We start from the raw sequence: 25,101 nt of genomic DNA on the forward strand, positions 1-25,101 counted from the left end.
TCGAGAAGTAGACTGCATCATGGAATGGGCCACCCAAATACCCCAGGAGAGCCTGCTTCAATACAGAGGGGGAAAAAACACTTCCTGCACATCCCTAGTTGTCACCCCCCCCCACCCCAACTTCACAATAGAACCTATTTGGGGCAGCAAACAATTACAACCCATATTTGATGAGGACCACATCCTGAAAGAAATCTTTCCCAAAGCCCCTCTTCTGGCCTTCAAACAACCCAACCTCATCACCAGAAGCAAGCTCCCTTCTGACCAGGACACACCAACTCAAAGCAGCAAAAGACCCTGCCAGAACAGATGCAAAACCTGCAGTCATAGCTCCACTACTATGATGACCAATAACCCCCCCTCCCTTCCCCCCCCCAGCCAACATACCTTTAAAAATCCATAGGTCCTACATACACCTGTCACAAAATGGGGTGTACCTCACCCAATATGTCAAATGCCCCAATAACTATGTGGAGGAAATCAGACAATCACTGTGCTCTCTAATGAACTCAAGCAGCATAAGACAAGACAAAAATATCATATCACCCATGGGTGAACACTTCACAAAGCAATCACTCCATATCCAGCCTGAGTCCTCATCCTCAAAGGAAACCTCAAAAGATGAGCTTGAGACCTTAAATTCATAGCTCTGTGAGACACTACAAACCATAAACTTAACAAAGACACTGGTTATAGTGCTCATTACAATAATTTGTAACACACTCTGCTGCTTAATGTTCCATCATCCTATGACTGCAGAGCTATTCATTGCCGACTTAAAATTAAGTCATCTCCTACAACATGTGCAAACCCTTATGCTTAGCAATATGTCCCACCTTGCATTTAGATCCGACACTGGTTACCTTCTATAGACCAGAGGAATACCTCTGTGAAGCTCAAAAGCTTGTCCCTTCCACCAACAGTAGTTGGTCCAATAAAATATATTATCTCACTATCTTGTTCTCTACGAAGAACCTTGGCTTTTTCCATTCCTTATGTGTTTAGTGTTACAAGCATGAGCTTGTATTAAAATAGTTTATGAAACAATTCCCCTGTTGACCATTTAATGCTCTCTCTACTTATTCACGTCCTTGTCATCTCCAAGAATGGGTAATGTCTTGTTCTTGACTTAGGGCTACTCTTCAAGGCCCCTGGAAGATTCAGTTAATATAGAATGCCATCATTTAACTTTTTACCAAGAGAGGCACAAATTGAATCAACTCATGCATAACAGAAGATAATCAAGTTAGACAAGCACTTTATATTCAAATATTAACATTGAAAAATCCACATTAGCAGCTTTTCCTTAATTATAGTTTTCTACTGAATTTTATGTGAAAATACAGGATATTTCTCCCTTCTATAAAAAAAAGGGCCATTTTACAAGGAAGTTTTACTAACAAGCAATGTTTCATTGATAAGATGATCTAAACACTGATAATGCAAACCATCCCACAACTCAGTGAAACAAAACTATTTAGTTTTTATCTCTATGGCAAAAAATATTCTTCATATCATGGGACATTATAACATTTGAAATACTGTAACAAACTTAGCATTCAAGTTTTTCCAAACATTCCAATTGTAAACATTAAGGAGAAAGAAATTATTTGGGGTAATACAAAAGGTAGTAACTGGATAATGACCACAGTGACAAAATCCTTTGAAAATAATGTAGACAGATAATGGAATGAATTTAAATACAAGCTTCATGCTATTTAAGACATTTAAAATTAGACCAGACAATGTTCTAGAATAGTGATCTATGGAGAACAATACTGCAATGGCAGGGAAATAGATTGTAACTATTTAGATCTCATCTATACCTTTGGTGATTCTGTATACCTTTGGTAGAGTATAAAACATTTGGCTCCTTAATTATTAAACGCCTGAACAGAAAATATAATTTTGTAGCTAACGTGATAGAACAAGTATAAGAAGTGATGACCTGTCTAGTACATCTGATGCATTTCTGAACTTAAACACAGCAATAACTTATTTTCATCAAAAATACCAAGAGTTGTATTCAAAATGTTTCTTAGTCAAAGTGAACAAAACAGGTTTAAAATCAAGTGTATCAATGTATAGTGTTATAAAAATCCTTCATATAGTTATTTAAAATAAATTTCTATAAAAAATTAAGGATATTGCACTAAAACTGATGTTAACAGATTTACATCTACAAAATCAAGTATTAAAAAGCTCTGAAAATCTTTCCCATTTTGTTCCTTATTTACAGCTGTGAATTCATAATTGTCCATGAATCTTGAAATATGAGAAGACTTCAGCTTGATCACTTGACTGCAAGTTTCTATAAAGAAGACATGGTCACAAGGAGAGAGAATGAATTTCCTTTATGTTCGCTCTTCCTCCCTACGGTACATCAAGCTGTGCAAATAGTTCTGTCACAGGAAAGGGTTCCAAAGCTTTCTCCGCATTCTTCCAGTTGCGAAAATTGTCTCTGTACCATTCAACTAGCATAAACGAGAAAGTTGAATTTAAGACACAGATCAAATTAAACAGAGAAACTGATAGTTAGGAATATTTTAGGTACCTTTTCCAGATACCACAAGGAAGGTAACACAGCAGTAGTATAGTTATACATAAATTGCATTCTGTGACATAAATAGCTAATAATATTTGGAATCTTCAGTGAAGTCCTCAACCAAGATACTATTGTATCATATCAAAATGTCTACTTTATTTTTGGCCCTGCTTTTAAATTATATTAATAATGGTAAGGTGTCTTAATGAGTTTCTTCTAAAAAAATACTAATAGGCACATAAGCTACTTAAAGAGGAATCCGTTCTACTGGCTAGTTTGAAAGAGTAAGCTCAGCAGCATTCTGACTTTAGCTACTCGTAAGATAACACTAAATTTCAAAACCAAAATATTCTCTACTTCTTTACTCCCAAATCACCACCCTCAAGTGAGTTACAGATATTAAATGTAGCATACTTGTTTTCTTTATTCCTTCCTTCCAAGGAACTTTAGGTCTCCATCCTAAATTGTGCATTTTTTCTGAATTCATTGGATATCTTAGGTCATTGGTAGGTCTTAAAAAACAAGTACAAAAACACAAGTTTAAAGAAAAATACAGTTAAAGCATGTACAATATTTTTGAAAACAATTTAGTGTACAGCACTTTGCTCTACAGTGCCCTCAAGCACTCATATTAGGCGTTTTTTAATTAAAAATGATTTTCCCACTCAAACAGATCTGCTTTGTCACATTTTCAAAACATTTCTACCATGCATGTGATCATGCACAAAACTCATCATATGCAGATACCCAGGGAGAAAAATGAGTTCGGCCCTCACGGTAACTTAAACCCCACTGTGCTAATGTGTTTATATTACCTCCACTCCACCCATCCACCCACTCTGGAGGGCTTTAGAATCCAGATGGTGCTTCCCACCAATCCATGTGGCCTTTGCAGAAAATTTCAGAGAGAAGCTACCAGAGCCTCCAGCCGACAGTGGCAGAAGCAGCCAAAGCTGAGACCTTTGGTCCTTTGGACATTCAGAGAACCTTGTACAGTTTTAATTGGACTTTCTCTGCCCTGTGCTGGTTTTCTGTTTGATCCTCTCCTCCCCTCCACTCCCCCAAAGTCTTTTCACCTCAGTTTCACTCCACATCTGTCCCTCTTACCCTTTTCTCCCCAACCTTCTTTCTCCCTAAACCCCGCTTCCTGCAAGACCCCACTTGATATATCTTCCGAGTTTGACAGCAAACCACTGATAAATATTCTTGAGTAGTTTTTCAACAAGTTATGCACCCACCTTAGAGTAATTTCATCTAAACCATATTTCCCCAGTTTGCTTACAAGAATATCATGTAGGATTATGTAAAAAGTCCAGATATATCATGTCTATTGCTTCCCCTCCAACCACTAGACCAGTTACCTTGTCAAAGAAATCAATTAGATTTGACACAATTTGTTCTTGAGAAATCCGTGTTAGCTATTAATTATCACCTTATTTTTCTGTAGGTTTGAGCAAATTGATTATTTAATAATTTATTTCAGTATCTCTACAGGTATCAGGCTGAGTGGTCTATAATTCCCCAGGTCCTGTTTTTTCCTCTTTTTGAAGAGAGGTACTATGTTTACCTTTTTATAGTCATCTGGGATGTCATTCATCCTCCATGAATTCTTGAAGACAACAGAGATTGCTTCAGCTAGTTCCTTAAGTACACTAGCGTGAATTTTGTCATTGTCTGCTGTCATCACACAGTTCATTCTGCTTAAGTGTTATACCGTTCTAGCACCCTGTGTCTGTTTTATCTATTTAGATTTTAAGCTCTTTGGGACTGGGACCATATACTACTCTTTGTACAATGGGTAGCACCATGGGGGTCCGTTCTGAGTTGGCTCTTTGGCACAACCATACTAAACATTATTAGTAATAAATACTAATAATACACTGTTAGGAAGCTTCAAATATTCACCTTGTTTGACACTCTGAAGATATGGCAATACTCTAGAAATCTACAACAGCAATGTCACCGTTAGTGAGAGCTCAGTGCTGCTCAATACATGGAACCTAAATGTACCAATATCCAATGATGGAAAGTGAGGAGAATCCTACTTATGTATTTCACCTTTTATCTAAAGTGCTGCTTACTTGAGGAGAAAAGCTGCTACATCACAACATCTAGGAGCTCAGGCACCTGGGCAGTAAGCCAGTGGTCCCCAACACGGCACCTGCCAGGGCATCTATGTGCGCCCGTGTACTGGCCGGCAGATGAGCATCCGCCGAAATGCCGCCGACAAGTAGCGTCATCCAGAGGCATTGCTGCCGATTTTCGGCGGCATTTCGGTGGCAACGCCTCTGGATGACACTGCTTGTCGGCGGCGACACCTATTGACATTGCTGCTTCTCGGCGGCATTTCGGCGGGTGCTCATCCGCCAGCCACGGTCCGCGGTGGCTCGTCGTCTGGCAAGCGCCAGACAAAAAAGGTTGGGGACCACTGGAGTAAGCCGTATCTATATTCCAGGAGCTGACAAAAGATGTAGATGCTGCTGAACTGTTTGGGTGCCAGTGGAAATATGGATAAACTATTTTCAACATTGTCCCAGTAACTGTAGTGATTAATGTCGCATAGACAAGACTTTTGTGTCTGTTAGTCTCCTCAACCAAATATTGTACAACTGTTATTTAAATAAAATAGAATATAAAGTGTCTTGTGCTACATTTTAAGATGTTATACTATTGTCACCATAAATCTTTTCCAAGACACAGTCTGCAGTTAGTCTTTCCAATTTCCCTTCTTTATGTTTGTTCACAGCAAGTGAGGCAGGGTTCATATTTTATAGAAAACTTAGTTTTCATAGGACAATGTCCTATTTTTCTTCAACACTTCAGGGCTCATCTGTTCCCATCTCTAATGTTCATAAGTCTCTCAATCTTATCAAGAGTACAATGAAAGCTTGTGTATTTTATGCTCTAGGAATTATTCTGGGGAAGTTCTATGGCTTGTGTTATACAGGTCACACTAGATGATCATAATGGTCCCCTCTGGCCTTGGACAAATCTATCAGTCTAAAATACAGCCAAAGGGCTGCATTTGGCCCATCTGACGTATTTATGCAGCCCATGTAATTACATTCAGACTGTCAGAATCTAAACTTTAACCTTTTTAAGTTAATAAATGTAAAGTTCTCCTGGCTGCCAAGATAACCTTCCAAATATGAACACAATAACTGATAGTTAAGGATAAGATTCTATCATGGCAGTCATAGATTCCATGACTTTCCGGGACCTCTCTGACTTCTGGGGCAGGACCAAACCAGGGGCTGGCCCCTGGCCTGTCAAAGCAGCTGCTGGTCCCCTGGAGCTGGAGCAGCTGTGGTCACCAGTGCTGGAGCAGCTGCAAGCCCCAGCAGCGCTCTGACAATGTGTCATCCTCCCCGCCCCCCGAGGGTATTTTAACTAAAAGTCAGGGAAAGGACATGGGCAATAAACAAAAATTCACAGAAGCCCACGACCTGTCCCTGACTTTTATTAAAAATATCCATGAGAGAATCTTAACCTGATAGTCCTTCTAAGCCTGCAGATCACCTGAAACAATGGCTCAGAAGTGTGACCCCTTCTGCTCCATACTAATCTCACTGGAGTGTCAATTCTAAAGCCTGTTGATGCCACGTTAATGGTGATATTAACTATTCCATTACTGATCATTTCAGAATAGAGAATGGGGGTGCAAATGAAGCCTACAGGAAAGTGGGAAATTGGAAGTTGCTTCAGAGAAGGAAATCCAAATGGAGAACAGAGACGACACACAAAAACAGAAAGTTAAACAAATGACAGAAATAAGAGTGGTTCTAAAGGTCAGAGTTCTTCCACCCTGCATGATGGTGAATGTAACAAGTACTGAACAAACAAATTAAGACAGTTTAGTTACTACATAAAGGCTATATTTCTACACTTTATCTTTGTGCAAATCTCCTACTGACAGTAGGCATTCCTCTGTGGATGAAGGGGAGGAAGTACCACTGTACACACACAGCCTGGCCTATGACTAAAAATGGAATATGCCCTTCATGGTGAGCCTGACATCACTGATTTATGCAGGAACAGACTATTGTCACAAAAGGGCATAATCAGAACTTTTTTTTTTAGGGGTACAAAGAAAGTACAAAACAAAAAAAAAGATAGAACACATCTTTAAGATAAAAATCTCCCAATAGACAGTTAACCAATTCCTCACCTGTCTTTGACATAATCCACCCAATGTTCCATTTCAGATTCTGAATTGGTCTTTTTTATCTGTCAACCAGAAAAGAATAAATTATTTTCTATATTACAAACCAGGTTACAATGCATAGAATTAAATCAATATTAAGGTTCGAATTTAACACTGGGCTAAGAACCACCATTTCTGTATGTTTTTTGGTTTAAATTTTATGAGCTGTGGCTGGTAAAATTATTGCAAGGTAATTAGTTTTGACCATTTATAGTGATTCCAATGGCCACTCTTCTCCAGATACCTTTCAATACTTGGGGATTGGTCCTACTTTGAGCAGGGGGTTGGTCTAGATGATCTCCTGAGGTCCCTTCCAACCCTGACAGTCTATGATTCTATGATTAATAACTGGATTTTTGTATAATTCTAAATTTTAGCAAGTTTTTACTTTTGGCAATTCTACACTCCCTGACCAAAATGAAATAGAAAGTATCAAGAAGTAGTTGTCAGTTGATGACTGGTCATTAGCCTGCGTGAAAAGCAGGTGGAGAGCTCTCAATGCTGCCCCCTTTTTAAAAAAAGCACTTGCATCAGTGAGAAACAATAATAATAATAATGATACCACCTATTTCCTATATAGAACTTTTCATCAGTAGATCTCAAAATACTTCGAAGTCTTTAAATGTATTTATCCTCACACCTTCCCATTTTACAGATGAGGAACTGAAGCACTTAGAGGCTGAATGACATGCCCAAGGTCACACAGGAAGTTTATTGCAGAGCAGGGAATTGAACCCAGGTCTGATTGTATTAGTATGGAGACTGAGCTACCTTCAGAGTTACAGATCATTTCTTCCAGGTCAGGATCCCAGGAGGACTGAAAAAATACTGTAGCGTGGGGTAGCTTGCATGGCTGTTTTGTGCACTATACCTGTGCTACCAGTTCTGTGGATCAATGGCACTTCTGTCTCCCTAGGGGATTGTCAAACCTCATCTTTCCCACCCTTTGAACATTAAACTTACATAAGCCCAAAGTAATTCAAATCCTCTGAAGTTCAATTGCAGATGTACCATTATTAAGAAGAAAAGAAACCACAAATACTCTGAACTGTCTACATTGTTTACTTACTAGGTGGATTAATTCTTTAGCAAGCTGTACAATGGACATTTCAAAATTGGTTCCAATGTTATAAATTTCACCTGGCTTCCCCTTCTTTAGAACAGTAAGGAATGCTTCTACTACATCAGTGGCGTAAAGAAAATTCCTTCTTTGAAGCCCAGAACCATGAATGCAGCTAAACAGGAAAAAGAAAGATACTGTGTCGTGTAACTTTAAAAACAGAAGTATCCAGTTATTCTATCAACATATAGATGTGTATTTTTAAGTGGATACAACTATTAAAAATTAGACAAAGATGCTTTTTGGTTGAAAGAAGATTCTGTTTGAGTTAAAATTAAAATAGCCTTTTTGGCTCCCGACTGCAATGTAACTAAAATGCAAATAAGTTATGGACATACTCAGATTACTAATGGGACTAATTTTAAAAACATTAATTTATGAAGAATACTGCATTGATTACAATTATAACCAAGGCTTTTCCACCACATATTCCCTGCCACAAACCAAAAAAACCACTGTAGAACACTCAAAGTTACATACCATTTCCTGTTCTGATGCAACAAAGATATAAACTTTGGAATAACCTAAACAGCAATAAATAAATAAATAAAGTCGGTTCATTTTAGAAAAAGCTGAAGCTCTACAAGGACTTACAAGGTGAAATCGTGGCCTCACTGAAGTAAATGGGCCCAGGATTTCACCCATAAAGAACATCTATTTAAAAACAAAGCAAAACACAATTGAAAGTTAGATGGAAGAACTGACATAATATATTCATTTGAATTTTAAAACCTGCTTAATAGAAAAAAGTTTAGGGTTTTTTTTAAAAGAGCATTTGTGAGAATGCATGCCTTCCAACATTCATCCTAACAACCAAGCTAAAAGCTCCTTGGGCATGGAAGTTACATGCATATTTATTTTGTTGTTCAAAGTGAACATTTATATACACATCTCAGAAGTCTGTTCAAAGGATTTTACTCAAGACAGGAAATATGATCACTATGATTCTGTGAAACAAATCAGTGTAATAGTAGATAAGCAGAATGGGGAAATAGAATCCATGATCTTCTGCTCTAAAAATCACTGGAGATCACAGGATTAGTAGTTTTAAATCTTACCCTCTTTAGGGAGCCAGGGAGGCCCTGATCCTACAAACACAACATATGCTTAACTTTATGCATATGAGGAGTCCTACAGAGATCAATGGTGCTGCTCAAGTGCATAAAGTTAAGCACATGTGAAAGCATTTGCAGGATCAAGGCAAATGGGGCTATACACTTGAGCAAGTATGATCCTACCTTGCAAAGACAAGTCACACCCAAACATCCCCACGTAGGCAAAAAATTACTCAAACATCTGTGAGCATGAGTTAAAATCCAGTGGTCTGGTACCTACCTGTAACAAATGCATAGATACAAACAATAGTTACTACAGTTGCCAGCTAATGAGCACAAATGTGCCACAAAGATAGAGAGATCTTGAGGTACTAATTTTTGAGCAAGAGTCCCAGGCTACCTGCGAGTACTTACGTTGGCAATCGTGGTATCCAGCTGTGGCCAAGGATTCATCAAAAACATATTGCTTCCTACAGTTATTTTTTTCTAACTATAAAAGGCTATACATTTTAGTTCATTTTGATTCTTCATTAATCAGTCCAATAAGTCCCTAAATATTTTTTCTTTATTCTTCTATGAGTTACCACCAATTTGTCTAAATTTTTCCAAAATGGTCAGAACTAAAAGCAGTGCAGAGACGCACAACCTCACAAAAATAGCACAAATATGCCTTTGCAAAATGCGGCATTTCTTTATTAAAATGTGCAGTAACTTTCATTGTCATTTATCCACTATCACCCCATGTTTGGATAGTAGCAATACAAAACACTATTTAATATCTATTTTGAATTATTCCTCTCCACAAGATAAGCCTAGACAAATGCAATCCACTTTAATTTCATTTTATTTCTGACCAGATTTCTGACTTTTTTAGCTTTCTTTTTATCTTTACTGATTCAACTCCACCTTCTTTCATATCTGAGGGATTTTTTAAAAACTTACTGTTTACCTCACATCAATTGAATTATTAATTAAGACCAGAATTAACACCAATCCCTGTGGCACCCTGATATCCTCTGAAAATCTAGAAGCACTGTAAAAAATTCTGACAATGCTCGAATAGATATTTGAGACACTTTAACAAATGCTTTATTGGAGAAATATAGTTCCTGCTTCCCTTGCACCAACATGAGTCAGCTAGGGGTGGTTAGATTGGTAGGTTATTAATATCAGACTAAGACAGATGGTGCTAATTGAGCTTGACCTACTTTGCCTGTCATACAAATTATTTTCTTTGGAAAACATTGTAAGTATATTCAAACACACACATACAAAACAAACAAACAAACCAGCAGTAAAACATCTAAATAACCTTTTTACAATGAATTAGAGAGTTAAGATAGAAAAAAAATATTACTTACTTTTTCTGGATACTGATGTGGTCCATAAACATTGCTGCTTCGTGTGATAACAACTGGAAACTTTAAAATATTAAACATGTCAGTATTATCTGTCAAGGACTGTAGGCCTAAACTGCCTTCGCTTCTTCACCGAACAATTAATAGTAGCAATTCGCAATTTTGTAGTGCCTATCCAAATATCTGGAAGAACTTTATGAATAAATGAAGCCACAAGACACACCTGCCAGTAGACAAATACCTCCAGTTTAGAGATGGAGACATGCAGTCAGCAACAGAAGTTCCTGTTCCCCATTCTCATTTGCATTCCTGTCTAGAGGACACTACAAACATGTATACGGTAGACAATATAAAGAGCCTTTCTGTGACATTTCTTATTCAAAAGAAATGTTTCACTGTCACTAACAGACATCTATCCCTGAGTTTTCCCCATCCCAAAGACAACAAACTTATGAAGAGCCTTCAAAGGCCTGAAAAAAATAAGATGAAGAATGAAGCAAGACAGTTTACAATTGAAATGTTTAAACAAACAAGGATCTGCATAGCAATTTAAAGCTTAAAATAAAAATAAATAAGGAAAGATGGAAGGTTGCTTTCCCCATGGAAGCAGACAATCCAATTTGGTTACCTTAACTTTGCACACCCCTACTTTGGAATATATGATTTCTTTTACGTTTAGCTGTAATTTAGAAACTAGGGAATTTAGTTAGTTTTGATAGACTGGTAGAAGAAAGATGAAAATTCAGAAGTTTACAATTACAATGAAAAAATATCTGTTTGTTTTGAATGCCTTTAATAACAGGATAGGCAAGTGTCCTTTTGATCCAATTTAAACAGAACTGTGAATCAGATGGTACTGTGTCAGAAATAATTTCCCTAAACAGTTTATTAAGGTTTACCGTGACTCAGTTTCCACATAAGCATTCTTTTATTAGTCCAAAGGCCACTTGCTGTTGATTACATTCAAAATATTACTCGTGGGGGGATTCTGTGCTACTACACGCGTGCATAATTAATGAGCCGTGTATATTTTTAATTTTTGAGCAGAAAAAAGCTTCTGCCTAAATGTTGCTGAAGTTCTGCCTTTTGCCCACCGGAGGGCGCTGTGATGAAAGAACAGCAGCAGCTCCCATCCAGCTGAGGAAGAGAAAGAGCCTGCCTTCTTTGCAGTGTACGTCAGGCCAGGTCAGGAGAGGGGAGCTTTGGAGAAACAGAGAGCGTGGGGTGCTGGCAGGGGGTGGGGAGGTCAGACAGGAGCTCATGAGAGCTAGTGGGGAAGGACAGACTGGGGCGGGGGCTGAACAGGGAAACATAGGGACAGGGGTAATGGCTGAGTGGGGGCACAGAGACACATGGGGAGGGGGCACAGAGACATGGGAATGGCTGGGTGAGGCACAGACATATAGGGACGGGGAGTGGCTGAGTGGGGGCACAGAAACACATGGGGATGGGGTACAGAGCCACATACGGACAGGGGAAGGGGGTGCAGGACCACATGGGGATGGGGAGAGTGGGTGTCTGAGTCGGGGTGGAGGGACACGTGCATAAGGGATGCAAGGACATATGGGGGTGCAGGAACACATGAGGGACAGGGGCAGATGTACCTGACTGAATGGGAGATTCTAGGGGTCAGACAGGGTCTGCATGGAGGAAGCTCCCTAACAATCCTGTCTATAAGGTAGGTAGAAAGCTGGCTAGATTGTTGGGCTCAGCGGGTAGTGATCAACAGCTTGATGTCTAGTTGGCAGCCAGTATCAAGTGGAGTGCCCCAGGGGTCGGTTTTGTTCAACGTCTTTATTAATGATCTGGATGATGGGATGAATTGCACCAACAGCAAATTCACAGATGACACTAAGCTGGGGGGAGAGGTAGATACACTGGAGGATAGGATAGCATCCAGAGTGACAGACAAATTGGAGGATTGGGCCAAAAGAAATCTGATGAGGTTCAACAAGGACAAGTGCAGAGTCCTGCACTTAGGAAGGAAGAATCCCATACACCGCTACAGGCTGGGGACTGACTGGCTAAGCAGCAGTTCTGCAGAAAAGAACCTCAGGATTACAGTGGACGAGAAGCTGGATATGAGTCATCAGTGTGCCTTTGTTGCCAAGAAGGCTAACGGCATATTGGGCTGTATTAGTAGGAGCATTGCCAGCAGATCAAGGGAAGTGATTATTCCCCTCTATTTGGCAATGGTGAGGCCACACCTGGAGCATTGTGTCCAGTTTTGGTCCCCCCACTACAGAAGGGATGTGGACAAATTGGAGAGAATCCAGCAGAGGGCAACGAAAATGATTAGGGGGTTAGGGCACATGACTTACGAGGAGAGGCTGAGGGAACTGGGGTTATTTAGTCTGCAGAAGAAAAGAGTTACGGGGGATTTCTTAGCAGCCTTCAACTACCTGAAGGGGGATTCCAAAGAGGATGGAGCTAGCCTGTTCTCGGTGGTGGCAGATGACAGAACAAGAAGCAATGGTCTCAAGTTGCAGTGTGGGAGGTCTAGGTCGGATATTAGGAAACACTATTTCACTAGGAGGTTGTGAAGCACTGGAATGGGTTACCTCAGGAGGTGTGGAAACTCCATCCTTAGAGGTTTTTAAGGCCTGGCTTAACAAAGCCCTGGCTGGGATGATTTAGTTGGTGTTGGTCTTGCTTTGGACTAGATGACCTCCTGAGGTCTCTTCCAACTCTATTATTCTGATTCTATGAATCTCTCTCCACCCCACAAAAAAACCTGTTCCGTATTTTTCCTACCCATATCCAACAACCCTCCAAGTTCACACCCAGGCTCCTTCCCAGCAATTTACTTCCGTCTCCCTCAACTACTCCGTTACTCCTGACTCCCCAAAGCCTTTGCACTGCTTCTGAGGGATGCAGGAAATACGGTTCTGTATTGTAGTTTAAATGAATTATTACTCAGAGTTCTGTATTAATATGCCTAATAAGAAACCTATTTCTCAAAAAACATTTCCTGAATCTTTTTTGTTATCTGTATTGTTACAGACATACTTGCTGACAGGCATTTGAAATAAATGACCACAAATAATTGAAACTGGTATGATTATATTGTGTTCTTTTGACAAATAAAATATGCAGAATTTTAAAATATTATGCATGGAACTTAATTTTTTGGTGTGGAATTCCCCCAGGAGTACAATATCAATGTAACCACATACTTCCTTATATTCTATACCCCCAGCAATAATACAGTTATAAGCAATAGCCAAAACGTAACAGGTTCAGGCCCAGAAGATACCTTTCTATCATGGCATGATTCCAAAAGGTTCAGTGCTTTTCTGTACTAAGAACTCCTAAAAAAACGTTGCTTTTTATATACTATAACAAACATGTAATGTCATTACTGGTTATTGGACCTTAGTGAAAGTTACCTGTAGCAATTTAGGGCTGCACTTTGCTCTCTTCTTGGTTTTCTTATCTTATTTTGCTGTATTTTCCCCTAGCTACTGAACTCCACATGTCTTTCTAAACAAAGTTACATAATTAATCACTTACTGCGTCTAGCATCCAATCTATCATGTTTTCCTTATTTCTAATATTCAGCCCAAAATTTAAATATTTCCAGGGTTGCTATAAATTTAACAGAAACAATTCCTCTTTCTCATAATCTCATTATTTTTGGTCACTTGCTTCAAGCCTATTACTTATGTCAAAGTCCAAACTCAATTTAAAACTATAATTCACTCAGACCTAATGTGGGCTTATATTCCTACACACTGTGTTTACACATTGTGGTAGATTTTACTTTGACACATATGGAAGGGATGCTATTGCAATAAACCTTATAGTTTCTGAAACCTGAATAAGCTTACCTGATACCTCTCCCAGTAAGACTGAACAAAGCATTCTGCAGCTGCTTTAGATGAGGCATAAGGATTTGTTGGTCGTTTGGGTGAAGCTTCATCAAATTCCTGAAATAAAAAGAATGATAACTTGCATTATATAACAGCTTTCATCCTAAAGAATCCTAGAATGTTTTTAAAGCTTCATACTGAAGCTGCTGTCAGAACACTTCTACCACAACTGGGGTAAAATACAGAAGTCGTTTGACAGTACTGGAAGTGAAGAATACACTATTCAGCTGAAAACAAAGGAGAAATTTAGGCAGAGTATAAATGTCTATATGAAAAAAAAAACAACCCAGATGGACAAAAGTTTTACCGACAAAAAGTGTTGGTCTGGACAACACTTTGCTGGCAGAAGACTCTCTCCAGCTACAAAGTTAGTGCCCCTAGTTGGGAGTGGTTTTATTTTGTCGGCAGGAGAGCTCTCTTTTGTCTGCCAACAAAGAGGGGCTACGCTGTATAACTTACAGCGGCACTGCTGTAGTGGCACAGCTGTGCCCCTGTAAAGTGTGCAGTGTAAACATAGCCTGGAACTGACTGAGGTTCTGTCTGACATGGTGATGACGTTCACACCACTTATCTTGGGGAAACTTTAAAATCCACATGATCAATGGCACAAAACCTCCTACCCAATCTCTCTACTTTCTTGAAGGTAATCTCCAGACCCACACATAGCTATACCCTGGACTGGATGAGTTCTTTAGAGCAACATACCCCTGCCATCCCAGTGGTGTCAACCACAATTTCAGCAACTGATACAGAGCAAGACTTTCTTATCACTAATTTGCTATGATGCAAAACCTAACAAAGCACTAGATCTGAGATGAGAACCTCTTAGTTAAATGGATATAGATGCAAAGTAGGCCATATTAAAATTCCTTAGTGGAAGAACATAAGAGCGGCCATACTGGGTCAGACCAAAGGTCCATCTAGCCCAGTATCCTGTCTTCCGACATTGACCAATGTCAGGTGCCCCAGAGGGAATGAACAGAACAGGTAATCATCAAGTGATCCATCCTCTGTTGCCCATTCCCAGCTTCTGGCAAACAGAGGCTAGGGACACCATCCCCGCCCATCCTGGCTAATAGCCATTGATGGACCTATCATTCATGAACTTATCTAGTTCTTTTTTGAATCCTGTTATAGTCTTGGCCTTCACAACATCCTCTGGCAAAGAGTTCCACAGACTGACTGTGCGTTGTGTGGAAAAAAATACTTCCTCTTGTTTTAAACCTGCTGCCTATTAATTTTATTTGGTGGCCCCTAGTTCTTGTGTTATGAGGAGTAAATAACACTTCCTTATTTACTTTCGCCACACCACTCATGATTGTCTATACCTCAATCATATCCCCACTTAGTCACCTCTTTTTCCAAGCTGAAAAGTCCCAGTCTTATTAATCTCATCTCATACGGATGCCATTTCATACCCCTAATCATTTTTGTTGTCCTTTTCTGTACCTTTTCCAATTCCAATACATCTTTTTTGAGATGGGGCAACCACATCTGTACACAGTATTCAAGATTTGGGCGTACCATGGATTTATATAGAGGCAATATGATATTTTCTGTCTTATTATTTATCCCTTTCTTAATGATTCCCAACATTCTGTTCGCTTTTTTGACTACCACTGCACATTGAATGGATGTTTTCAGAGAACTATCCACAATGACTCCAAGATCTCTTTCTTCAGCTAATTTAGACCCCCTCATTTCATATGTATAGTTGGGATGTTTTCCAATGTGCATTACTTTGTGTTTATCAACACTGAATTTCTTCTGCCATTTTGTTGTCCAGTGACCCAGCGTTGTGAGATCCTTTTGTAGCTCTTTGCAGTCTGCATGGGACTTAACTATCTTGAATAGTTTTGTATCATCTGCAAATTTTGCCACCTCACAGTTTATCCCTTTTTCCAGATCATTTATGAGAGGACCTTCCCTCTTATCCCATGACAGCTTACTTTGCTTAAGAGTCTTTGGTGAAGGACCTTGTTAAAGGCTTTTTGAAAATCTAAGTACACTATATCCACTGGATCCCCCTTGTCCACATGCTTGTTGACTCCCTCAAAGAGTTCTAGTAGACTGGTGAAGCATAATTTCCCTTTACAAAAACCATGTTGACCCTCCCCCAACGAATTATGTTCATCTATGTGTCTGACAATTTTGGGATTCATCTATGAGAAATAGTATTCCTTTTCTCTTTCTTTTAATCGAAGTGGGCATAAGTTGTACAATCCTCCCTGCTGATTAAAAATGAAGTTGTGAATGGGTAGTAATCAGTAAGGTTATCCCCTCAATACTGAGAAATAGTTATCACCATTACTTTTTGCACTGATGAAGGAATCACTGCCACAAACTGTCAAACAAGGCTATGTCTTTCCTTATTTACAAAATGCCCAAAAGTGTGTTAGGTATTTCAGGGCTTTTCTACATGGCGAGTTATTGTGCTGCAACCCAGGGTGTGAATCTACAGTGCACTAGCTTGCTCCACCGTAACATCCTCTGTCGTCACTGCTACAGCTCAGCAAATGTCCAGGAGTGCAGCTTGACATACGACGACTTGAAAGCGTAGCTTGCCAAACCATGCAGATTCATACCCAGGCTTGCCACACAGTAACTTACCATGTACACAAGCCCTTAAATATATAGCAAAACAAGTTCCCTGTCACATAAAACTTACAATCTAAGTAGACAACACACAAAGAATGGCAGAAAGAACAAAATGTTCTTTAAATAAAGATAGGCTCAAAAGCACCCTGGCCAGAATTTGTGACAGGACATTCTTTCCATACCACTTAAATTTTATTTCTTCAAATGCATTTTTTTTAACTGTATACCCATTGTTCTCGGCATTCTGTATTAAATGTAATACACAAATGATAAAAGATGATGAATAAGAGACTGTTACTAAACTATGTTTTAGTAACAATCAGTATTTGTTTATAAGTTTCATTATCTTCAGGAACAGCACATACAGTATATGATAGTTCATTCACAGAAGTCATGGGAAGTTATTAAAATCTTATTTTGTTCTGTTTAAAATCTTTAAAAATATGCATAAAACAAGCAGAGGTACAAAAAAATACAGCTGTGTTTTCAAGCTCACCTCATCAATGCTACCTCCATATACTTCATCTGTGCTGACATAAATGAACTTCTCCACACTGGCTTCATATGCAGCAGTGACCAGGACATGAGTGCCATAAACATTCACATAGGTGAATTCCAGGGTACGCCAAAATGAAAGATCTATAACAGAATGAGTTTGTCTTAAAATTTAATTTCACTAGGGTAGAGAATGAAAAATAGTTTTCATTTCAGGCACTGAAGACTTTAAAAAGATGACTTGGCATGAAAAGATTAACAGGAAACCATATCATGAGGCACTGTAGAGATGAGAGTTTTCGGTGGTGTTGATTGCCAATTAACATGATTATAAAGACAAATATAGACATTCCCAATATTTGCTCCAAGACAAACGTTTGTACCTGGTAACGAACCATGACCAATTCCAGGGTGAACTACAACCAGGAATAAAATGTTGCGGAGTAGCTATATTTGCCTTTACAGTAGTGATAGTTAACTAAGTTAAACGGCAGTCAATTCACTTGAGTTTACAAGACAACCAAACCCCTCTATGTAACAAAAGGCCTAACTCAAATGTGGTTTAAGTATAGGTTGCAATACAATATCCAATCATTAATTTGTTATTACTAAAACATTAGTTTTAACAATTCTCATTAGATAAGACACTAAAACTAACTGACAGGAGTTAAAGCCTTAATGTATGCGAGTTTTACTTCCCAACATTGCAAAGTATTTTCTGGAGAGTTCTTCAGGAAAATTTGTTATTATTGCAATGTGTACACACCCCTAAAAGAACCCCAGCATTAAGATAGAAAAATTCAGAATTTAAGGAAGAAACAAAACAAAACAAAAGAGAGTTCGGTTGAATGCTCAACCTTAACTGCATTCTCTTTTCAATTTGCCTTATGTTGTATTCATATTTGGTAGTCTGGTAAATATAAATTGGAAATCTCTTAAAAGCCCTACATGTGTGTGCACTCTCTCGCTCTCTCTCTATATACACACACACACACCGAGACACCCATATGATCTACAATGTTAAAGACTACTTCAAAACTGACATTATAACATTAGAATTTTTTATAATTGCAATGCTCCATCATTTCCACTTTGATACAATAATGTAGAATAGATAAATGGTCCCATTTTGGGGTGCAGGGTCCCAGAATGGTGGTTCCCTACAGTAGAGGAGGAAATGAGAAAGGAATATTCTTCAAGTTGCTTCCCCAAGAAAGAAGCTATCAAAAGTTGGGATTTCATGTAGGAATCCTGAACCAACACTTTTAACATCTGACCTGAGAGCAAAAAGGGCATCACCCAGTCCAAAGTCTCACAAATGACTCACACTAAACCTGCTATTTGTAGATAGTGAAATACAATCCAAATGTCTTGATTTGTGAAAAGGAGTTCAGAATCCAGAAAGCCAGGCTATACTAATACAGGTACTACAGATGTTCAAGGTATTGTGCATGGGTAGTGGGGCAAGGGAGAGGGGGGCATTGAAGTAACCTTTTAAGGCCCAGTCTCATGAACTGACAGTGCAAGAAACAAATCTGAAGGAAATTTCCTGTCTAATGGTCCCATTCTAGTCAGGATGGTCCTGTGATACTCAACCTTAAACCTATCCCTGGATCAGAAATGAACCGTGCCTTGCACCTAATACCAGTATAATTTCTGGGGGGAGAAGGAGAATGGTGGGGGGGAGGGGTAAGAGAAAAAAGAGTAAAGGAATATTTTCTCTAGCGGGTAGCTTTAAAGAAAATAGGAGCTGTCAAACTGCTCACAGTCTGGAATGTTAGTAGTATCATAGAATATCAGGGTTGGAAGGGACCTCGGGAGGTCATCTAGTCCAACCCCCTGCTCGAAGCAGGACCAATCCTCAACTAAATCATCCCAGCCACGGCTTTGTCAAGCCTGGCCTTAAAAACATCTAAGAAAGGAGATTCTGCAGTATGTCTGTTTGCATATCACATTAATTTTAACACTGAAATTTAAAACGTTTTCCTTTGTGATTTTTGGAGCGCAAAGTCATTGATGATGTCCTCACATGATAAGCTACAGAGTTTGTCACTTTCAATGTACAGAATGCTTGGAGCAGATAGACGTCTGCCTAGAAAACGCTACAAGAAAAGCTCTCTTTGTGTTCGCTTCTCTATCCTCTGTCTCCCCCAGGGCCATTAATTAATCTTGAGTAAACACCTTGGACACACAGTGACAACAAGCTATATGCGTGAAAGAGAAAGAATTTACCAGAAAAGAGACTGGTAATCTCTAGACAGGCATTGAGAAAGTGAGAAAAAATTGCCTATATTCAAGCAAATATAATGAATATCATAGGCTATTAAAGCCTATAAATCATATATGCATATAGTTTGAAATAACTTGCTCACCAAGTACTCAGAATATTTTGATATATATGTATATCTTCCTTCACTTCTCTCAAAAATCCTCTATTTATCCTTTTGTCAGCACTCTGATATTTACTGTGAAGGTTCCTGAAACTGACAGAGGGAAGCCAACACAAATTAATCCTCAAGATCCACTCGACCCAAGTCCATAAGATGATCACCTGCAAATTCAATCACGTGAAGCATGGATAGTGCATAAAGTAGAAAGCGGCATGCGCACTAACATACACAACGGTATGTATGTACAAATCTAAAGAAGAAAGAACACACTAACTCTTAAGAAAACTTAGAAAAACAGGAATGAAGGCACTACATGATTGAGCGTGCTGGACCGTAAACAAAAGATGGCGGCCTTCCAGCTATTACCAGCCAAGGGGGATGCTAAACTAGAAGCAGCTGGCCAATAAAACACTGCCTTAGGAGACTGATAGCAGACTTACTCGTATAAAGACTAATTTTACAAGTGCAATTATCGTTTTTTTTTTCTCAACCTGGCCTCCCACCTGTCAATAATGAACGATTAGTGAAGGGTAACAGGTAATAGGACAAGGGTATTTGTGTAGCCAGATGTGTATATTTTTGTCATATTTGAACAAAAGTGTCTATATTTAGAGAGAATCTTCTTTTTCCCATATCTCTTTTATTTATCAACCGATTTTGATAAAGTTTGAAATGGAGTCAGTTTTTTCTTTTTTAGAGGCCCCTCATATTGCGAGGCCCTAAGCTGTAGCTTAGTTAGCTTATGCCTTAATCCGGCCTTACTGACAGACCCTGAGTCTTACCAGTGCTACTTGGTGTTGCTATAATAAATAGACAATTATGGTCCTTTAGTTTAATACGAAAGCGACAGGAATGAAAACAGCAACAACATGAATAGGTTAGTTGTTTCAAACAAAACACCTAGTAGATTTATTACAACAACATCAACAATGCTCACCTACGTGGGTTTGTGCTGCAAAATGTAGTACTATATCAATTTTCTCAGTTTCAAAAAGTAGTTTTATAAAATGGGGTTCACAGATGTCACCCTAAAGAGAAAAACAATTAGATTAAAAACAAAGATAGCAATTCAAGTCAGTTTTTAATAATGGAGTCTCGATTCTTAACTGTACCAAGATTTATCTAAAGTGTATAAACAGCATGTAGTCTGTTTTGTTCATTTTATCTATGACTTTATGCAGGACTGCATTCCTATTGATTACTTGTATACCATCATGTCAGTCCATATTTATTGAATAGCTTATTTTAAAAAACATAGTACACGAGAATCAAAAAGAGCTAAGCACTTACATACAAGTGGGACTACCTCAATGAGTAAATGTGGGGGAAGTACTCTGTTGATACTTACAATAAACTATTACATAAAATAAATTCCCAAATCATGTCCAAAAGTCATTCAGTTCCCTCAACACATTTTACAGCTAAAGAAATAAAATTCTGTGTAACCCTCATACTTGCAGTCAAACTAGCCATACTCTTGAAATAGCAGAAATGTTACTTTAAACATAAAAGGACCCGTTAATTTAACCTATACTCCAGGGGTCGGCAACCTACGGCACGCGAGACAATTTTGAATGGCACGCGGCTGCCTGCCGCGGTTCCGACCCCTAACCGCATTCAGCACCCCCACCCACCGCTCTCACCTGCTGGAGCAGGAGGCAGAAGCTTCCTCTTGCAGCAACCAAGCTCCCTCCCTCCCCCAGCCGTGGTTCAACCTGCTTTCCTGCCCCTCCTCCTCTCTTTCCCTGTGCCGGCCCTTGCAAAGGGAGGGGGGAGGAGTGGCAGCGTGCCCGCTGCTCCGCAAAAGCCCCGAGGCCCCGCTCTCCCGGCTGGAGCTCCAGCCGGCGCGAGGCAGCCGCGGACCCTTGCTAAAGCCGGCCCTGGGTAAAGGAGGCAGAGAAGAGGTAGGGATGGGGCCTTGGGGAAGGGGGTGGAACAGGACGTATCCCTTCCAGCCCCCTGCCATGAGCCGCTCAGGGCAGAGGGCAGGGGGCTGGGAGCACCCCCATGAGCTGAGCACCCCAGCCCTCTGCCCTGAACCCCCCCCCACACCCAGCCTTCTGCCCTGCACCTCCACACACACCCCAGCCCTCTGCCCTCCCCCACAACACCCAGCCCTCTGCCCTGACCCACCCCACCCCCAGCCTTCTACCCTGCACCCCCCCACACTCCCAGCCCTCTGCCCTGACCTCTGAAGCCCCCCACACCCCCAGCCTTCTGCCCTGCACCCCCCACACCCCTCCAGCCCTCTGCCCTGACCTCTGAAGCCTCCCACACCCCCAGCCTTCTGCCCAGCACCCCCACACCCCTCCAGCCCTCTGCCCTGACCTCTGAAGCCCCCACACTCCCAGCCTTCTGCCTTGCACCTCCACACACCCCCAGCCCTCTGCCCTGCCCTCTGAAGCCCCCCACACCCCTAGCCTTCTGCCCTCCACCTCTACACACCCCAGCCCTCTGCCCTGACCTCTGAAGCCCCCCACACCTCCAGCCTTCTGCCCTGCACCCCCCACACCCCTCCAGCCCTCTGCCCTGACCTCTGAAGCCTCCCACACCCCCAGCCTTCTGCCCAGCACCCCCCACACCCCTCCAGCCCTCTGCCCTGACCTCTGAAGCCCCCACACTCCCAGCCTTCTGCCTTGCACCTCCACACACCCCCAGCCCTCTGCCCTGCCCTCTGAAGCCCCCCACACCCCTAGCCTTCTGCCCTCCACCTCTACACACCCCAGCCCTCTGCCCTGACCTCTGAAGCCCCCCACACCTCCAGCCTTCTGCCCTGCACCCCCCACACCCCTCCAGCCCTCTGCCCTGACCTCTGAAGCCTCCCACACCCCCAGCCTTCTGCCCAGCACCCCCCACACCCCTCCAGCCCTCTGCCCTGACCTCTGAAGCCCCCACACTCCCAGCCTTCTGCCTTGCACCTCCACACCCCCCCAGCCCTCTGCCCTGCCCTCTGAAGCCCCCCACACCCCTAGCCTTCTGCCCTCCACCTCTACACACCCCAGCCCTCTGCCCTGACCTCTGAAGCCCCCCACACCTCCAGCCTTCTGCCCTGCACCCCCCACACCCCTCCAGCCCTCTGCCCTGACCTCTGAAGCCTCCCACACCCCCAGCCTTCTGCCCTGCACCCCCCACACCCCTCCAGCCCTCTGCCCTGACCTCTGAAGCCCCCACACTCCCAGCCTTCTGCCTTGCACCTCCACACACCCCCAGCCCTCTGCCCTGCCCTCTGAAGCCCCCCACACCCCTAGCCTTCTGCCCTCCACCTCTACACACCCCAGCCCTCTGCCCTGACCTCTGAAGCCCCCCACACCTCCAGCCTTCTGCCCTGCACCCCCCACACCCCTCCAGCCCTCTGCCCTGACCTCTGAAGCCTCCCACACCCCCAGCCTTCTGCCCTGCACCCCCCACACCCCTCCAGCCCTCTGCCCTGACCTCTGAAGCCCCCACACTCCCAGCCTTCTGCCTTGCACCTCCACACACCCCCAGCCCTCTGCCCTGCCCTCTGAAGCCCCCCACACCCCTAGCCTTCTGCCCTCCACCTCTACACACCCCAGCCCTCTGCCCTGACCTCTGAAGCCCCCCACCCACCCTTCTGGGGGTGTGGGGGGCTTCAGAGGTCAGGCCCCACTCAGCCCGCTGCCAGCCTAGGTGAACAGAACGCCAGGCTGGCAGCGAACTGAGCAGGCTGGTGGCGTAAGATCAGCATTTTAATTTAATTTTAAATGAAGCTTCTTAAATATTTTGAAAACCTTGTTTACTTTACATACAACAATAGTTTAGTTATATAATATATAGACTTATAGAGAGAGACCTTCTAAAAAACGTTAAAATGTATTACCGGCACGCGGAACCTTAAATTAAAGTAAATAAACGAAGACTAGGCACACTGCTTCTGAAAGGTTGCCTACCCCTGCTATACTCATTAATTGAATAAAATTCATATTAAAAAGTCACAATCTTGTGGGGGGGTTCAAACCAACAACCTCCCTGTCAGTTGGTGATGATAAAGGAAGGATAGTCTTATATTCTAGAACTAGCTGCTGTCAATATTAAAATAGTTTTTAAATTACACAGAATAAATATTAAATGAATTAGCAATGGCAAGAGCCACCGTAAGTTTATTAGAGAAAATTACAAAAATTACATCTTTGAAATTATCTAATTAGTTTACTTCAGCACTTACACTCGGCAGTTAATATACATTTTCATGAATTGGAATGTGAACTATCACAGAAAGAGCAAGTGAAAACTCTGTCCTAAAACAATCTTCATGAAGCCAGAATTTGTAGGCTAAGCCACAGGGTCAAAAGTTCTGTTATTTGAAAGAATAAGAAAGTCAGTTAATAGAAAATTAAGACTGCCCATAGGAAAAAGCAAGTAAAGTCTTCAAAGAGCAAGCAAAAGCACTGCTAAAAAAAAACAAAAAACACATATCCAATTTTTTTTAAGTGATTCAAAAACTGCTTTCCTGTAGTTATGCATTAATAGAGAACAAACTACAGCTACCTCTAAAAATGAGGAAATAGAAATGTACTTCACACTTTCCAAGCGGCGGCCAGCACATCCCTCAGCCCACGCAGCTTCCCGCAGCTCCCATTGGCCTGGAGCGGTGACCCGGGGCCAGTGGGAGCCGCGATCGGCCGAACCTGTGGACACGACAGGTAAACAAACCAGTCAGGCCTGCCAGGACGCTTACCCTGGCGGGCAGTGTGCCAAAGGTTGCCAATCCCTGCTATACATAAAGCATAAAGATATTATGAATAATTTGTGAATGAACAGCGACACCTAGTGGCTTTAAAAAATGGAAGATGAACTGAAGATCATTCTAGCATCTAGCTCATAGTTTTCGGAAGCAAGGCAACCAACTGGCTGGCAATAGTTCCAACAATATAACTATTTTATATAACTACACAGGCAAAAGTGTTAGTTTACCTTTGCTCAAAATGCTACACACCAAAAAACACACTAGTAAATGTTCTTTAAACATCAGCATTACTCAGCCTTTGCTACAGAAACCAGTGTGTTTGCAAAAAGTCAATGAAGGATTTAAAATAATGTAAAAAGCAACAGAGGGTCCTGTGGCACCTTTAAGACTAACAGAAGTATTGGGAGCATAAGCTTTCGTGGGTAAGAACCTCACTTCTTATTGGGAGCATAAGCTTTCGTGGGTAAGAACCTCACTTCTTCAGATGCAAGTGAGGTTCTTACCCACGAAAGCTTATGCTCCCAATACTTCTGTTAGTCTTAAAGGTGCCACAGGACCCTCTGTTGCTTTTTACAGATTCAGACTAACACGGCTACGCCTCTGATACTTAAAATAATGTGTTTCTTACTGTACCTCCAGAGAAATACACCCTTCACAGAGTCATCAAAATTCCAGTAATTTTCAGTGGGGAATGCTGAACAATGCTAATACTCTTAAAATTATACACAAATATTAGAACCTGCAGGCTTTTGGTTTTGG

General features: G+C 41.2%; 1 protein-coding gene across 1 annotated transcript in view; it reads right to left on the reverse strand.

Annotated features, from left to right (window-relative positions):
- Positions 1–1,241: 1,241 nt before the first annotated feature.
- The window catches only part of TGDS (TDP-glucose 4,6-dehydratase), a 39,870-nt gene continuing 16,010 nt past the window's right edge, over positions 1,242–25,101 (reverse strand). The window contains exons 4-12 of the mRNA XM_054012117.1: positions 20,575–20,665; positions 17,249–17,391; positions 14,113–14,211; positions 10,286–10,345; positions 8,350–8,393; positions 7,819–7,984; positions 6,714–6,772; positions 2,960–3,057; positions 1,242–2,474 (exon numbers count right to left, since the gene is read on the reverse strand). Of these exons, the coding sequence (XP_053868092.1) occupies positions 2,374–2,474; positions 2,960–3,057; positions 6,714–6,772; positions 7,819–7,984; positions 8,350–8,393; positions 10,286–10,345; positions 14,113–14,211; positions 17,249–17,391; positions 20,575–20,665 (861 nt within the window). The 3' untranslated portion in view covers positions 1,242–2,373. The remainder of the gene's footprint in view (positions 2,475–2,959; positions 3,058–6,713; positions 6,773–7,818; positions 7,985–8,349; positions 8,394–10,285; positions 10,346–14,112; positions 14,212–17,248; positions 17,392–20,574; positions 20,666–25,101) is intronic.

This window comes from Malaclemys terrapin, chromosome 1 (assembly GCF_027887155.1).
Source record: "Malaclemys terrapin pileata isolate rMalTer1 chromosome 1, rMalTer1.hap1, whole genome shotgun sequence".
Lineage (NCBI taxonomy): Eukaryota > Metazoa > Chordata > Testudines > Emydidae > Malaclemys > Malaclemys terrapin.